General features: G+C 46.3%; 1 protein-coding gene across 2 annotated transcripts in view; it reads right to left on the reverse strand.

Moving 5' to 3' along the window:
- Positions 1 to 798: 798 nt before the first annotated feature.
- LOC146354739 (semaphorin-3D-like) overlaps positions 799 to 17,783 on the reverse strand; it is a 68,117-nt gene continuing 51,132 nt past the window's right edge. For both annotated transcript variants that reach the window (XM_084839680.1, XM_084839681.1), the window contains 9 exons: positions 17,653 to 17,722; positions 16,308 to 16,452; positions 15,090 to 15,312; positions 10,310 to 10,398; positions 8,760 to 8,801; positions 8,364 to 8,521; positions 7,580 to 7,644; positions 3,508 to 3,641; positions 799 to 3,276 (listed from right to left, as the gene is read on the reverse strand). In XM_084839680.1, coding sequence (XP_084695806.1) covers positions 2,863 to 3,276; positions 3,508 to 3,641; positions 7,580 to 7,644; positions 8,364 to 8,521; positions 8,760 to 8,801; positions 10,310 to 10,398; positions 15,090 to 15,312; positions 16,308 to 16,452; positions 17,653 to 17,722 — 1,340 coding nt within the window. In that variant the 3' untranslated portion in view covers positions 799 to 2,862. The remainder of the gene's footprint in view (positions 3,277 to 3,507; positions 3,642 to 7,579; positions 7,645 to 8,363; positions 8,522 to 8,759; positions 8,802 to 10,309; positions 10,399 to 15,089; positions 15,313 to 16,307; positions 16,453 to 17,652; positions 17,723 to 17,783) is intronic.

The following is a 17,783-nucleotide window of genomic DNA, read 5'->3' on the forward strand; positions in this document are numbered from 1 at the left end:
CACTGCAAGGTGGTTCCCATATACTGTAATATTTCTCCAGCATCTTTAGAGCAACAGAACCGAGGCCAAGTGGCACAGAATGACACTTGACACACACACCCCCCCCCAATAACTGCTTAGGGGAAAGAGGTGACCTTAAACTGTGACATTTCCTGAACCTTGATAGTACACTCTCAGTTCTGCTCAGCTTTGAGTAGCTTACAATTTAAAACTGACCAAGATTTTGTGTGGACATACATTGCCTATGATGGAGTAGCTTTCACTCATTTGGTGGGCACAGAACTGGGCAGCCTCTCCCCAGCCATGGTAATAATTATATGTGTATATGCATGTATGCTAATTTCTGGGTTCTATCTCTTTGTCACACTCACTTATGACCATGAGATGGAAACCAGGATGATCTCTGTCAGATGAAAGCAGGCTTGGCACGGAGTTGGTCCTATGGAGTTCTATGAGACAAAATTAAATGGGCTGCAATCTGGGGAGCAGTTTCAGGAGACAAAATCTGACTACAGCCCCAGACAATGCTGCCAGGTGTCCCTGTAATATACAGGCATTCCTCTCTCATAATGATGGACATTTTGCTAGTTTCAAAGAAAGCTGCTTCATATTTTGCTGAGATTGAATGGCAGTAATGCAGAAGTCAGTAACATTCTACATGTGTTTGCACTGAAATCTTGGTTTAGACACTGTAGATGCAATTACTAAACTGGAGAACCTATTAATCTGTGGACCCACTAAACAGAGAGAAATATACGCCAATAGATTTAAAAATGTCTTCTTTTTTTTTAACACCGAAACCATATTAAGCCAAGCCTGTTGATTTACAAGTGAAAGGACATTTAGCGCTTGTAGGAATGTCTGCTCTTTGTAACGCAAACAAGAAAGCAGATTCTCTGGAAAGCAGGGAGGATGCTGCAAGTTCAGGGAGAATCAACACAGAATGGAAGAAGCGGGGTGAGGAGCTGGCAGAGAAGGGGGGAATCTTTTCTTCTCCTTGAGCTCTTTATTGAAACAAGACCACTAACAGCTGCCCACAGCTGCATTGCTTGTTGGGTCCTATATTATTAGCTTCCCAGCTTGTGTTCTTTGTCCCTCCATTAAATCCATTTGTAACAGGGGAGCTGAGTGAATCCAATGGTTTTCTTGGTTTGTTTTTGTTCTGCCTTTAGTTTGTGACCTGTCTTTTGTGACTGAAAAAAAGGCATTTCTGTAGCAGGGTCAGTTGGTTGGCTGGTTGCACGCATGGGTCATGTGCTTCCCTCATCTCTCTGTCTAATGGGATGTGCTCACCTGATCTCCCAGAACAGAGACATTGAACAATTTTGTTGTTTATATGATGTATTTATTTTTACTTGTGTTTCATGTCCTTTTTTAAAAAAAATAATAAATTGTAAGTTGGTATAATGCCTATCAATTCTCTCTCCTTTTTTAAAAAATAAACTTCAAATGTTACAAATAGTCCATTGATTTTGGTCTGGATTGAATTTGACTTATTTTTTTCAAGCAAATACACTCTGGCTCTAATCCAGCTAAAATTAGTTGTGACTAGGTCCCATTTTAGCTTAAAGCTTTCTGAAAATCTTTAAATAAAATACTAAAGCAAACAATAATGGGAGATAGCATAAACTTGCCACCATGTGGAAATGCCAAAGATGGAGGTGTTCTCCTCCTCCTCCTCTAAGACTCCATCTGCTCTGAACCTGACCTTCAAGTCTGGTCACCATATTAGTTCCAATACGCACATGAACTAAGGGGTTGTCTCATAATGATTTCAGAACAATGGCCCTCCTTAGCCCAGCATGAATCGATTTTAAAATGGCAGTGCTGGTACTTGAACCCAAGTCCTTCTACATGTATAGCATTTCCTGTCAATGAGCTATGATGGCCCTTCCCCAAGAACTAATGTGTGTGGGGGGAAGGGCAGCAAGGGCAGTGGTAGGAATGCGATGCTAGGGTGAGGCAAGTCACTGTTAGAGCAGACCTGAACACAGTCTGATGTGCCTACTCTCAAATTGGAGGCTGCTTCACATATTTCACTTTTAGGCATATACCTTAAAGATGTAACACATACATGAGACAAGTACACATCCACAACTGCATGTATGACAGAGGTATGCGTACCAGTGACGTGGTATTGGTCACATTTTTCTTGCCATGTATATTCATATTGGGAAACGCATTTGCCACTACATAAGGGATGAAGCAGCCACAAGCCTTTAGAAAAAACAGCTCCTCTCCCATCATTCAACTGTTATCCAGCCCAAGAGTGGCCTGGCATACAAGGTGCACATTTCTCACAATTCTGTATTCTCTCAGCGGAGACCACCCCCCCTTCCTGTTTCGACTAACTTGCAAATGGCAGTCCTATAAAAAGGCCAGTCAGTAACTGGTATCACCATTTAATGGTCAGCATTTATTAGGAAATCAAAAGTGAAGAGAATTGTACAATTACGTGTTACGTGGTGTGTAAACAGCTTAAAGCTCTCTCTTTCTCAGTCTGTACTGAGGAGTGGTCTTGCCAATAGTCAAACCAGGCTAATCACTCTGCCTGGCCTGAGGCTTGAGGAAGGGATCCACTGTGCTCCCAGAAAGCCACATTTGGCTCTCTCTGCACTTTGCTAGTGTATAATTTCCTCAGCTACCCACAGTGAGGAAGAAGGTAAAAACCAGCATTTCGGCTTGAGGAAGGACAGACTGGATCCGCTTGGCTTTTGTAACCGAAGGGATGTGGAGGCCCCAATACTGCAGGCTTGTCTGGATAGGACAGAGTCATTAAACGGGCTCAGAGCGTGTGCCTAGTGAGTCCATCTGGGCTTCCGGCATCTATCTGCTGAATAGATCAAGCCAGCACAACATCACTTACAGGGGCTCAGGCTGCCGACGCACTCGGCCTTTCTTGCTTTCTGGGAGATCCTGCTGCCACTTTGGGGTCCAGACCTTTTGTCTTCGCCTTTTCCTTTGCTGAAGAGCATTGCAGAAATCATCCAAGTGTGTTCCAGGTGCTCCCAAGGCCTGTGAGTAGCCTTTGTAATGAAGCTGTAGCTCTGACGTAGGGATAGTGCTATGGCGGCTTCCAGCTTCTGTGCTCTTGCTAAGCCTGGAGGTTAAAGCCTCCATGGCCTGGCGCCCGATGATGCGCAAGCTGTAGTAGGTGAGGATTTGGGAAAAGGAGCGCTCCATCCCTTGGCACTGGTAGATCCCAGCATCCTCTCTGGTCAGCTGACTAATCAGCAGCCCTTGTTGTAGGACTGAGAAACGGCCGGTGTTCTCAATCTGCAAGGAACACAGACAGTATCTGTTTGGTCAATATTCTAGCCAGCTGTAACCAGAGGAAAAGCAGCAGGGCTTGCAATGCCAACCTGCTGTTCAGATTTGTACTTCCCACCTAATATACTCAGTTATTCCCCCACCACACACACTTGTGCAGCAGCAGAGGCCTACATTCCCAATTGCTCCCCAGGTCCAAGGTAGCCACCCTACTCCTGTTAGCTTTTCCCCCAGTACCTCCTCTAGGACTACGGTATTGCTGCGCTGCACAAGCCAACGTATAGAGGTCTGGGGGGAATGTGGAAGGCACTCGAGAAATGTTGAGTTGTTCTGCACACCAAATATCACTTTTTCTTCAGCCATGGGGATCCCTGCGTGAAAAGAGCAGGAACAAGAATATGTGATTAGAGGGAAGGAAACATTTTTCACTTGTCTTTCCCCCTACAGAAGCTGTTAGAAGACTCTTAACTAAAAAAAAACCCTCTGGGCCCATATAACATCTCTGCCCAGACATACCACCTTAGTTCTGTACTGTGCAGCCTTAGAATGGCTACTTGGTAGAGCCAACATGGAGATTCCATATGATGCAGACCATTGCTGTAGCTTGGCTTTGCAAAGGGGTGCAGAACCTCAGGCCACACCCCCTTCCTCTGGTCCCCCGCCCCCACCTTTGTGCAGCTTTTCCCAGTTCTAAAAGGTTGCAATGCTTCTCCTAAGGCTTAGTTGCTGGCGGTAAGAATTGTAAGCTAAAATATTGCAGGTATTTTTGGCCCCACCCCTTTTGCCTTCCGCCCCACCCATCTCTGGAATGCGGCCCCCGAGGGCGTCTCCAAAATGGACTTCAGCCCCTGAGCAAAATGCAATTTGGCCCTCGGGCTGAAAGAGGTTCAACACTCCTGCCCTAGTGGAAGAGTCATAGCTCAGTAGTAAAGCTCATGCTTTGCATTAGGGATGTGTATTCACTTTGGTCTGATTCAGTTTGGGATTTGTCCAATCAGCAGGTTTTCAGTCAGGCTTAATTAGCAGGTCTCCTCCAAATCTGCCTGAATATAATCTGGCTCCTGCTGCAGCTTTGTGAGCGATTCAAAGGGACACAGACAGGGCTGGGGAAAACTCCTAGAGCCCTGGAGAGCAGCTGCCAGCCAGTGTAGACAATACTGAGTTAGATGGATGAAAGTCTGGCTCTGTATAAGGCAGCTTCCTATGTACCTTTGTCATATACACCCAGGGCCCTTATACTCCTTTGCTGGGGAAAGTTACACCTGATTACTTTCTTCCTCTCATGCAACTACGGGTCCATATAAGTAGTGTACAATAATAATACTTCCATAAATAAAAAGAGGGCTCTAGTTGGGAAATGCTAGACTACAATGAAACAATACAAGTAAGAAGTACCACATGTAGCAATATATTTACTTAAGGCACAATCCTTTCCAGATGCCCATCAGCCTCTGAACTCGGAGGTGATCTTCACCTCTGCACTCCCCATGCTCTGCATTTTCACCGGTCTAGCTGAGGCTCTGTGGAGGGGGGAGGGAAGGAGGCTGGGGCGGCCAAAGGATTCTTCGTAAGCTGTTTGCCCCAGTCTCTTCCCTCCCTGCCCACAGAATCACCCCCTTTCTCTCCTCTCAAATATGAAATAATTTAACTGTTGAGCATTGCGAATACAAAATGAAAATTATGTACAGAAGTCAATGTAATCACTAAAATATTATCTTGTTAATGCTTCAATGACTTAGAGAGATGTGAATTTATACTTAGGTTTATTCATAGTTTAAAAAGACTAAAAGAAATAAGGCATATTTATTTTTAAAATAGCAATTGGAGGGAAAATATTGGATCCACCTTGACAAACTTTGTGAACTTTGAGCTTGAATTAGTCCTCAGTATAATGCATTTCTTTGTAGCGGGAGGAGTCTGAAGGGCCCAATATTGTGGACTTGTCTGGATAGGAGTGCGTAACTAAAGGAGCTCAGGGTGTGTGCCTAGTGAGTCCAGTTGGGCTTCTTCCATCCATTTGCAGTTTAGATTAATCATAGAATAGTCATAGAATCATAGAATAGTAGGATTGGAAGGGGCCTACAAGACCATTGAATCCAACCCCCTGCTCAATGCAGGAATCCGAGTCAGAGCATCCCTGACAGTTGGCTCTCCAGCCTCATCTTGAATGCCTCCAGTGTGGGAGAGCCTGCTACCTCCCTAGGTCATTGGTTCCATTGTCATATTGCTCTAACAGCCAGGAAGTTTTTCCTGATGTTCAGCCGGAATCTGGCTTCCTGTAACTTGAGCCCATGATTCCGTGTCCTGCACTCTGAGACGATGGAGAAGAGATCCTGGCCTTCCTCTCTGTGACAACCATTCAAGTACTTGAAGAGCGCTATCATATCTCCCCTCAGTCTTCTCTTCTCAAGGCTAAACATGGCCAGTTCTTTCAGTCTCTCCTCACAGGGCTTTGTTTCCAGTCACCTGATCATCTTTGTTGCCTGATCATCTTTGTAATGAGTTCGCCTCTTTGATTAGTAGGTCATAGAGGTATGTGAAATCTGCCTACCCACAGGAATGGAGGGTTAGATATCTGTGGTATATTGGCTGAAACAGTTTCTTGACTGCTGGTATGCAGCATTCCCGGGATATTGCTACTTGCCACTTACATAATGCAGTATCTTGAACTCTATTCTTTACATGTTGCCAGACCCAGAACCCTAAATGGGCTTGAGGGGTCAACTCTGCATAGCATTCAGTACAGACACTACAGTATATGGGAGGGGATAACCATGGCCATTAACCCCGTGTTGTGTTACTGCTATCTCAGCCATGCAGATTGAACACCAATTGGGGTAAGGAGGGTGTTCTCCAAGTACCGAGGGTGTCTTTTGCATTTAATTTACTCCAACAAAATGGGTTGTTGGTTCTGGTAAGGAATGTAATCAGTCTGCCTACCTGCTACCATTGGTGTTGGAAACTAGTTCCTGACTGAAATGTTTCAGCTCTGGTAATCCTTTAATGCTTTCCTTATTACCATATCAAAGAGTTGACTAATGGTTCACTGGCCTCTCTTCCCTGTCAGAGGTGAGAGGGTTATGAGAAGGGGGGTAGGAAGTGCCTTCCTGCACTTTAGCAGAGCATGTCTGTGCTTTCAGGAGTTTAAACACCTGTATAAACAAGGAGGGTCTTGTGTCTCCTCCGCCAATGAATAAACATTCATTGGCTTAGATCCTAAGACCTGCCAGCAGAGTTCAGCTCATGGAATGGGGCTTTCCCACCCCCCAAAAGGTGTTCCTGAGGGCTGGGGGGCCCTTGAAAATCACTGGGAGGCGCTGCAGCTTGGGTAGGGAGAAGAATTGGATTGCCCCCTTCCATTCTCATTAAGGCTTTGGGATATAAGCCATGGCTCTTGGTTTTCCTGGAGAGTGCATGCAGCCATCATGGCTGCACTTGGGAAACTCTGACCAAGAAGATATTTCTTGCTTTTCCCACAAAATGCAAAAATGCCAAATACAGTGGGGAAAAATAATCCCAACACAAAAGTCCGACACACAGAGTGTGTGTGTTTCAGATATAAATATCATTTTAAACTGCATTTGAATTAGTTTTAAGTACTACCTTGTCAGAGAAATCTCAACAAAAGAAAACTCAAAAGCAAGCAAACAACATAGAGGAGAGAAGTTCATCTGCAGTTTTCTACAATGTAGAGTGCAGCATTAGCCAGGCCAAAGTGGGAGTCACCATAATGGAAGGGAATGATAAATGCATGACAACTATTTTACACCTACCTAGGTTGAGATTGAGGGCCAATAGAACAGGTGCAGAGGCACCTTGTAAACTAACATAAATTCCATCTAGAGGAATCTGCACAAACTAGAACCAAGGTTGGGTTTACATTAACATCTATGGCTAAATCCAAAGCTGACAGTGTTTATGGAAACTCAGGTGAGCACCTCAATTTACCCGGCTTTTGTACAGCTGTGGCTAGATTAATAACAAAGGGCCCTTGACAGCCACGACCCTCAGTGTAAATCAATGTGCACTTTAAACAAGATGAATGGTGTTTTCGAGGTGGTCTTTATCAAGCCCTATGTTTAACTCTTCCCCATTTAAGCAGCTGTGCTTTTTGTTAATCTCTCTGGCCGCACTTATGATGAAGAGGACAAGTTTCTAGCAAAGATTATTTTGAGGTATGCCCAAGCCTGCTTTGGCACAAAGGGCTGGGTTAATTTGTCTCTGAAATTGCAGTGTGAAGTACCCCTCTCACTGCAACACTGAGGCTGAGCTGCTCATTGGCATGCCCACCGAGTGCCCCTTGACTCACCTTTCGCAGCATCCCGGCACTGACTGGCTGGGTTGGCCTTCAGCATGTGCTCACATTGTGCTCGCCTGCAAGGAAGATGGCCAGTGCATATGCTTAGCAAGGTTGCCGTCTCAGAGATGTTCAGGCACACCAATTCTCTCAAGGAGGCCCGTGGGCCAAGCAACTGAGCTGAGTTAGCAGGCAGTGCATACCAGAGCTGTGTCTCAGCGCAGGGGTCGTGTGGCTCAGCTCTTGGAAAGAGAATGGAGTTGATGGTGGGTACCCCCAGCGCTCAGTGCCAAACAAATTCATCTCATATTGGGTGGTTGTTGCACTGAAGACAGTGCATCTCCCCCACTCCTTCTCCCAGCCAGAAGAAGTGACGCACTCCTCCCCTTGTACGAGGAGCATTCCTTTCCCCGGCCTCTTCTCTGCAGTGGGCCTGTAATCTCATATGGTAAAAGAGAAATACTGGGCTGCATAAGAAGAGCACAAGCAGCAATGAGAGCGAGTGCCCAGTGTTTTTACCTTCCGCAGGGCCCTCAGGTGCATAGGTAAGAAAGAGGCTGGGGTTGATGCCCTGTGCAGAGGCTTTTGCAAAAAGAAGCAAAGGGCCTGGGGCTGGGTGCCCTTGCTGAAGTGGGAAGCTGGCCAGCATGCAGGTGCAGAATGCAATTTAGCAGGCTTATGCTCAGGTCATACGGTTCAAGGAGAACTCGAGACTGGCTGTCCAGAATACACACCCAACGCACTTGTCTATGTGTAGATTGCAATTCCCAGGGAGAGGGAAAAGGGGAGGTCTCACCTTTTTTTAGTGAGCAGGTAGGGCCCGCAGGACTTGCCATCCCAGGTGCAGTAGGGGTCTCTAGCAAGACAGCAGTCAGCACAGGCTTTGCCATAAAGTTCACAGCGATACAGAGAGAGCTGGACCAGGCCATTGGTGCTGCTCACAAACACCTCCTGCTGCTCACAAGACCAAGAATGCCAAGAAGAGACATCAACGTTTGTTTCCCTTTTCATGAAGTCATCGAGGCTGGCAGCTTCCCATGAGTTTAGGGCCACAGACTTCTCATGGGGGTAGAGAGAAACCATAACTAAGTTTTATTTTTATTTATGGTTGGGAGAAGCATGCCTTGACCTTGTTCAGAAGTAATTATTCTAGAGAGAGGAGCTGCTGATAGACTGACACAAACAGACTTACCCTCTTCAGAGAAAACTGCATGTCTAGGATGGCTGAAGGCACCTACAAGAAACGGAAGGCAGCAGAAATTTGAACAGACTCTGCAAACTCCCAGCTTCAATTCAGGTTGTGCATCCCTCAAGTTCCCCCCCCCCAACTATAGGTTAGTGTGTCCACGAACCTAGACTGCCCCCTTCCTGAAATACTTGTATGACAGCCAGTGCTGGCCTCAGGTTCTTGAGGGCCCTTGGGCCAGACACCCTCCATGGGTCCCTCCCTCAGTGAGTGGACCTTCTCACCACCATTGTCACCAGCTGCTATGGCTCCTCATCCTTCTTCTCATCATTGCTACCACTCGCTTGCTCTGCAGATATGGAATCAGTGAGCAACTAGGCAGTGTCATCTACTGCTCCTCCTCCTCACCACCACCATTGTCTGGACCAGAGCAAGAGGCACGTGAAAAAGCAGGTTGCAATGGGGAAGAGGAGAAAGTCCAGGGGGCTCTTGCCAGGGGGGCCTGCTGGGGTGTGAGCCCTCGGCAGGTGCTCAACCATGCCTACTCTTGACATCAGCCAAGATGACAACCTCGCTCCCAAAGGGCCAGTTCAGGAGCAGGTTAGCATCAGAAGCGTGTTTCTCACACTTCGCCAGCACTAAAATATCACAGGGAGGGGAAGCTAGACCTCCCCTTTCATCAGTAGTCACGTGTATACAACCATGTGCATATCAGCATCATCATTTCATTGTTAATTTATATCCTGCATTTTTTCCCAAAGTACACAAGGCAGCTCATAACCTTTCACGCTGGCTCATGGGTGAATGCAGTCCTGGTGAAGCCCATCATGGGAGTCAGGCAACTAGCTGGGCTTCTGAAGAAGACTGCTTGGATTTGGTTGATGCTCGACTTCAGGAAACCTTGTAGAACCTTCTTTTGGCCTGAGGGCCAAATGTGATCCAGGTCAAGCACATTGGGGGCTGCTTGTAAGCAGTGGGTGGGACCACCCACACTGCCGGTATGCCATCTGGCTGCTTGCCCAGACACAAACGCAGGGCGGCAGAGATCACTCTCATCCACAGTGGGCAGCTCGCAATTGCTGCCTTTCCATTCTGCGGGCTGACAAAACACTGCAACACAGAAAGGCAGCAAGTAGAGTAAGACGGCGCTCTCTCCCTCCAGAGGCAGCGTGCTGCCTTTCCATGCTGCCTGGTTAGAAAGGGAGTCCCATGCTCACCCTGCAGCATGGAAAGGCTGTTTTCTCCAATCAGCAGAGTGGGGAAAGGGATTTGGGGGAGAGGTTGGTGGGCCAGATGGGAAGGCTTTGCAGGCTGAAGCTGGTCTGCAGACTGGGGGTTCCCTCCACCTGTTCTCCATCTAGGTTACTAGAGAAGGAGCTGCTGCTGCTACTTCCCTGAACGTTGGATGATGGAACCCACCCCAGGCTCCCTGGGAAAGATAAAGCTGGCATTTTCAATCAGCATAAATGTGCCACAGTGGGTTTCTAGAGCCTGGGCCTTTCTAGATGGAGTCATGACCACAAAGTTTTTAAGGGTAAAGGAGGTTTCCGTGGTACCTTTGAAACACTGATCTCTTCCAGGCTAATCTCTTGAGGGTCTTGTCCTCCGATGCCAGCAATTCCCACTTTCAGCACTTTGCCTTCGTCTGTGGGGAGTAGAATGTAAGGATGTGGCATGGGTAAGGGGACTCTGTCAGCTCTCACTGCACAGAATTACTGAGATCAAAACTGTCAAGGTTCATCAAAGCCGTTTACCACAATGTCCATTAAACCATCGCTGAATGATCCCAGTGTCAGATATTCCATAGTCTTAAAGAGAGGCTGCTAAAAATGTATACATCCACCAACTCTAGATTATTCTCGGCATGCAGAAGAAGCTTAAAAACATTCTGAGTGCAATGCTACATCTCCTGATCCTCTTGGCTTTTGGCAAGAGTCACGTGCACTGAATCAGCCAGATAGGGATGATACCAATTCTGATTCTGTCTGAATGATCTGTCATGTCAAAACACCATAGGCTTGGCAACTGATCAAAAACTAACAAAATGCCGGTCCATAATGTGTGTGGGTCTCTGCACCAGTTGAGACATTTTTGTGTATAAAACCCATAATGCTGGGCTTGTTTCCAGAATGCTTTGACTAAAAAGCAGCATAATTATTATTTTTATGTAGTGCACATGCTTGAAGTGTATAACCCCATAAATGTGCACTAAGGAGCCTTGTTGAGTTCAGCTCCGGTTCACCATGTTCACCATGAGAATATTCTTATTCTCTCTCTCTCTCTCTCTCTCTCACACACACACACACACACACACACACACACACACACACACACGTTTGGCCACCTTTGGGGGAATAGCCCATATAGGAACACAGGAAGCTGCTTTATAATGAGTCAGATTATCCGTCCATCTAGCTCAGTATTTTTGACAATGACTGGCAGCAGCTCCCCAGGGTTTCAGGCAGGATTCCTCTTTAGCCCTCCCTGGAGATGCCGGGGATTGAGCTTGAGACCTTCTGCATGCAAAGCAGGGGCTCTACCACTGAGCTAGAGCTCTCCCCTCTGTTTGTGTTATTTGTGTATACTCTCACGCACGAATTCATGCACACACACACACACACACACACACACACAGTGTTATATTATTAAAAATTAAAACAAAAAAATCTCAACACAGATCAGTAAAGTAAATGAAAAACATCAGCTAGAGACAATATTAAACCTTTTAAGATGGCTCATTAACTCATAGCATTAAAAGAAATTAAGCAAGGGCGGCATTAATAGGTTTTTAAAACCCACTTTAAAACTTGCAGAATTGAGGCAATATGCTCTTAACAGGGGAGGGAGTTGGATAACCTGGGGGCTACCAAGAAAGGGCCCTGTCTTTCATGCCAGCCAGCCAAATAGACCTTGCCAGCAGGCATACAAGCAGCGCATCCCAGGCAGATTTTAGTGCCCAGGGTGCTGCAGAAAGAGTGCAGAGAGTTTTTAAAGGCCAGGTCGCATCTAACAACAACCCAGAGTATGACCCAGTTTGCACAACACAGCTGGCTCATCATAGGTCATTTAACCCATGATGAGCTGCAGCACATGTCAGAGCCGTTTTGATTGTGCAATCCCCAATTAGGGGTTGCACCGTGTCATCCACGATAATTGTGAGTTATTTGACAGTTAAACAACCCGTGCTTAACCCACAATTTGCAGTAGGGATAAGGAAGAGTTGTTTAACCTTTTAATAATTCATGACGACCAGGTTCAGATGACATGGCACAACCCCCAACTGGGGGTTATGCAGTCAAAATGGTGGTTTATTTATTTATTTATTTATTATTGCATTTATATCCCACCTTTATTCCTCTTGCAAGGAACCCAAGGCGGCTTACATTATCCTCCTCCTCCTCTCCATTTTATCCTCACAACAACAACCCTGTGAGGTAGGTTGGGCTGAGAGTGTGTGACTGGCCCAAAGTCACCCAGTGAGCTTCCATGGCCGAGTGGGGACTAGAACCCGGATCTCCCAGCTCCCAGTCCAACACTCTTGCCACTACACCATACTGGCTCTCATACTGCATACTGGTTGCATGCACCTGGCACATGCCGCAGCTCATTGTGGGTTAAATAACCCACAATGAACTAGCCATGTCATGCAAACTGGCCCTATGGCTTGAGGAAGAGAACCCATCATTAGTTGTTGCATTGTGAACTCTGAGTTGTTTGTGGTTAACAACCCATAGTTAAACCATAGTGTGGGGTTCGCATGTAACGACATCCGATTCAATGACAACCCATATTCAACCTGTACTCTGGGTTGTTATTATGTATGTGCTTCTTTTGTAGTGCCCCCACCACCACAAAGGCTCTGCAAAACAAAGGCGAGCAGGATAGGTAGGGACAGAGCAATGTCGCTACTTGGCCAGTTGCAGCTTTGGGGATTTCTCTCACACTAACTTCTCTTTATCCTACACTAGAATGCAAGCACCAGTTCAGTCCACCATATCTGCCAGCTCTCCAGAACAACTTATTCAGGCTATAGAACATGGAGTTCCCAGAGATCAACACTGTTTGGATAATTGTTTTTGGCATTCAGCTGATATGGAAGTTATTTCGTAACCATAATTTTGTTACTCATTTCCATACATTTTTCCAGCTGTGATAAATCATTCCTAGGATGAAACGATCAGGAAAACTGCCTGCTGTGCTCAAGATGTGGGCTTATGAAGGATATTTATACAGAACTATTATATTTTCTTTTTTATATTTCATCTCTTTGCTAAGAGTTTCTAACTTTGTTTTGATAGCTGCAATGCACTGAGCTGATGTGATCTCTATCCAAAACGACAGCCTATCATTTCAGTAATCCTGCTTTATATATTTATATATTTTTAAATGGACATCTTCCCATTTTCTGTAGAGAATCTGGTTTATAGTGGCAGGATAAATGCCTCAATTAGTTGTTTGAAGGGTCACGTCTTATTTCCAATTTTACTCACAAACAAAACTATGACCAGGCGTTGTAAGAAATAGAATGGTAGTGTACAAACAATGCACGCTGATGGGTTGACGCTCTAGGCCAAGCTAGATGTGATGGCGGCAGAACAGTCAGTCAGAATTGTGTTGTTGCTGTTTCCCTATAAAAACGAAGTGTGGCCGCTAGATCCCTCCCCTTGCTGTTGCTTTTCCCTGGCTGTTTTCTCCTGGTGGGGCTTAATGACTGGAAATATCCCCCACTGAGAGAGAAATGGCTGAGGAAAAGAGGGTTCAAGAATAATTTTATAGAGATTTTGAATGGCCCCTGTTTGAATTATACCACCATTACATCTAATAGTAAGCCACGTCTCAGCTGCACAAATGCGTTTTCAGCAGGAACTATAATAATTAGAAAAAACTCTGCCCTCCAGTTATTTGGCAAGCCATTCTTAAACTTGTTTGCTCAGAAGTAGCCCGACTAGGGATTTACTTCCTAACAAGCATAGTTAGGACTGCAGGGCATTTTGACTGGGGAAGCTCCTACATTTCCTGCTATGGCCTACGTCTTTCTTTCCTATGCCGCCATAGTGCTGTGGCACTCTACCGAGGGGGTGTTTCCACCAGCGATTTACTCTGAGCTGGCTGTGTGTTGAGGCCATTAGGGATACATGACGTTGTGGCCATCCAGCAACCACCCTGGAGCCTATCAGGGAAAAACTGGATTTCCTGAGACTGCTTAAAGTCCTATTCTTTTCCTTAAGTCGGGTTTTCCTTGGTATAATTGCTGTGTGCCCCAACCACCACATTGACCTCAGGTATGCTAGCCCTGCTCAGGGGTGTGCCTTTCAGCGTGACCCTGCTCAAGGGGTGTTTCCTGACCCTGTAGAAACCAATTAGTGTCTCCTCAGAAGTAACTCCCCTTGTGCTGAATGAGGCTTGCCTTCTGAATGCCCACATCAGAACTTACAGAGATTCCCCCTCAATTGACATGGCACAACGTAAAGCCCAATTACCTAAGTGTGGTAAAGCACGATCTCGAGGCTCCGATTCTCCTTTGTCTGGTTTAATAGAGATCCTGTGGGTTCAAATGGGGGCTGGTTTCCGTCTTTGTGTTTACTGCTCTCTTGCCCGCAACAAACCCATTAGTGACTCCTCAAAAGTAACTCCCCTTGTGCTGAATGAGGCTTGCCCTCTGAATGCCCATATCAGAACTTACAGAGATTCCCCCTCAATTGACATGGCACACTTTAAAGCCCAATTCCCTAAGTGCGGTAAAGCGCCATCTCCAGGCTTGGATTCTCCTTTGCTTGGTTTATTTTTGTTTGGTTTAGTGGCTTAGGAAGTAACTACATTGACCCTTTGTTATAGAGATCCTGTGGGCTAAAATGGGGTCTGGTTTCCCATCTTTGTGTTCTCCCTGCTTCCTCTTTTCCAGCACAAGCATATGTGTGTCTACTTCAAAGTAACTCCCATAGTGCCCAATGAGGCTTGCTCCTGACATGCAGGTGCATCTGGACCTTCGGGGAAAGGAGAAAGGGGGGAGAGGGGGGAAGCCTCTCTTATTGGTTGAGCAGCCCCTGCCAGTCAGATGACGTTCACTTCCACCCCACAGAAGTATGTTCTGTGAAGCAATTTTTACTGGGGTGGAGAACCTGCACGTGGAGCCTTGCATGGACCAAAGCACAGCAGAGCTGGTTCCTTTTAAAAAATCCGGTATTCCTCCATTCGCTTCTCCTTCGCTGTTGCGGAAACACCGCCCAAGCCTCACCTCCCTTTGCCCACTGAGCTGGAAAGACCACATGAACACATGAAAAGAGGAACATTTTAATGCACAAAGAGAATGGCACATCTTTGCCTAGGACCCTTTACCTGTTCCAAGGAAGAGGACATTGACATGTCCAGCTTCTGTCTCCACCCTGTCCACCAACAGCTGCTGAATCTGGAAGGGCACATTGACTCTCATCAGAATGGGTTTCCCATGGAGTGGATAGATAGGCTCCCACATCAGGTGGTGGGTGCGCATAAAGCTGATCACTTCATCAGGAAAGTCCTTTGTTGACTGGAGGAGTGGGTCGTATGTTTCACTGGGACACTGGCGGAGAGAACGAAGACATTGAAAAGGGGATGGTTAGAAGAAAATCACTGTTCCAGTTTCAGAAGTGGTAGCTTTGCGGTCCTGTAGCAGCAAGATTAACAAAGCAGTGGAGTGCCTTAGAGACTACCCATTTCTGGCATGCGCTTTCGTACACTGTCGTCTGTGAAAAAGCATGGCAAGGTAAACCAACTTTGCCCTGATGTGACTGTCTCACAGTTCTCCCCAACTTCCCTGGGACAAGCTGCTCAAGAGCAACCTGTTGAATTTGACACATCTCCTAATATGTGAGAGGTCACTGCTTTTTGACATGCAGAGAGGACCTGTGGCTGGCCATTCCACAACGAGAGGAAGCAGGGAGAGGTGTCTCTTCAGAGCTTTTGCTGCCTGTGGGAGCAAATACCTCTCAGACTTTAATCTCCCTAGAGTGCTCCATCTGTAAATGTTCGCACCTTCCCTGATTATGAGGTAGCTGTGAGAAGCATTCAGAAGTTTACATGCCTCTTCAAACACTGTGTGAGGCATCCAAATTGCCTTGCAAGAAGCTGGCATTTGTATGGGTGGTGGCTAAATGGTAGAGGCCCTGCTTTGCATGCAGAAAGTGTCAGTTTGATCCCCAGCATCTCCAGGTAGGGCTGGGAAAACCCCTGCCTGAAACTCTGGAGAGCCGCTGCCAGTCAGTGTCAACAATACTGGGCTAAACGGACCCAGGGTCTGACTCAGTATAAGGCAGCTTCCTATGTTCCTTTGTGTAGATGTGGCTCTGGTCTCACACACTATTCTGGAGGTACTCATGTGTAAGCCAAGAGGTGCAATACAGAATACCTGTGCAAACTGATGGGACACTGGGTTGCGCCTATTGTGGTTAATGGTTACGGAGAGCCACATAGCATATGGCAGAAGTGTGGGCTGCATCAACTATGCACCATTGTTTAAGTGCTAATGCAACAGCCAGAGGAAAGATTAACTGGGACCTTTATGCCTTACATACGTACCGTTCCAGGACGGGGATAAGGGATGCGTCCCTTGTATTCTACCCACTGGTAGTCCAAGCCTTCCTTATGTGCAAAGGGTCCATTGAAAGCAGCCCGAATGGCTGCCAGCGAGTAAACACACACCGCAGAGCCATTAAAAATGCCACTGGGAAAGAAAATAATTGGCATGGTGACAGGACTGATTGGCAAACTCTAGAATCATATTCTACTGAACCTGTGGATCCAAGAGTAAGCAGCACAAGGGACATGCATTGTGTGTTTCTGCAAAACAATGGCTTTGTTAGGTTTCTGCCTTAGAAAAGAGATGTGTGGCACACTATAGAGCCTAAATTCAATTTTGTTCATGGATCTTGCCTCAGAATATCCCTTACATCAGGTGGGGAAACCTTTTTGGGGTTGAGGTTCACATTCTCTCAGAGGAAAGTGGTCAGGAGCTCTATCCTGGTGGTGGTAGTCAGGGCCAAATGCAAAAGCGGGCAAGGGATCAAAGTCAAAACTGGGTGGGAACACCCCATTTCTCTTCCCTTCAGTCATCCATCATACAATCATTTGCTCTTCCATTCATATTAATATTCTCTCTCTCACACTCATGTACATGTACACATGCATACTTATATATAACCTCAGGGAGGTAATATATTCCCACATTTTCTCCCATTCACACACTTACCTTCCATTCAGCTTTCCTTCCATGCTGGGTCAGGAAGAAGAGAATTCTCTTTGTCCCAGCCTAGCAGGGAAGGGAAAGCAGTGAGGAGGCAGCAATATTCAGCAGGGGGTGGGGGAATTTGGCAGGGTGTGGCTTAGACCTCCACTATGGGCTGCTCTTGCAGGTCACACTGAAGGCTTCCAAGGGCTGTATGCAGCCGTGCGTTGACCACATCTAACTTAGATTATCATAGAGAGGTCTCTATCTTTGGAGGGCTATTTTACCTCAAGGGTTGTTCTCTTTTCACTAGTCCCCAATCCTGCTACTGTTTTACAGGAGTGCTTTGCCTTCACCAACTTTCTCCCTGGGTGTTCCTTAGCTGTTCCCAATCTTCCCTTTGCAGTGGAATACCGCATGGAACCCTGTCACTATCTCCACCATGCCAGGTGTGGCTTAGCATAGGCTGACCCTGTGCTGGCAAGTACCCAAAAGTATTTGGATTTGGAGAGAGCAGTGGTATTGGAGTAGCGTTTCACCTAATTCACATCATAGGTACTGGTCCCATAAGGTAGCAGTGTATCTATGCACAAGCACTGTCTTTAAATGATGTCCATAGTCATGCTGAGGCACAGCTGACCCATGCACAAGCAATTATTTGTTTTCCTTAGTCATGTGCATGTTCATATTTATTCTCACCTGGACACTGTGAAGAGGCCATAAACAAGAGGATTCTGCACATTACGGGTGTTCAGGAGGAAGACATCCTCTGGAAAGTAAAGAGAAGAAAACAAAGATGAGGAGGCCCATGCCTGGCATCCCAAGACAAT

Source organism: Heloderma suspectum, chromosome 2 (assembly GCF_057233095.1).
Source record: "Heloderma suspectum isolate Gila_16-S chromosome 2, 16-S_ref, whole genome shotgun sequence".
Taxonomy (NCBI): Eukaryota; Metazoa; Chordata; class Lepidosauria; order Squamata; family Helodermatidae; genus Heloderma; species Heloderma suspectum.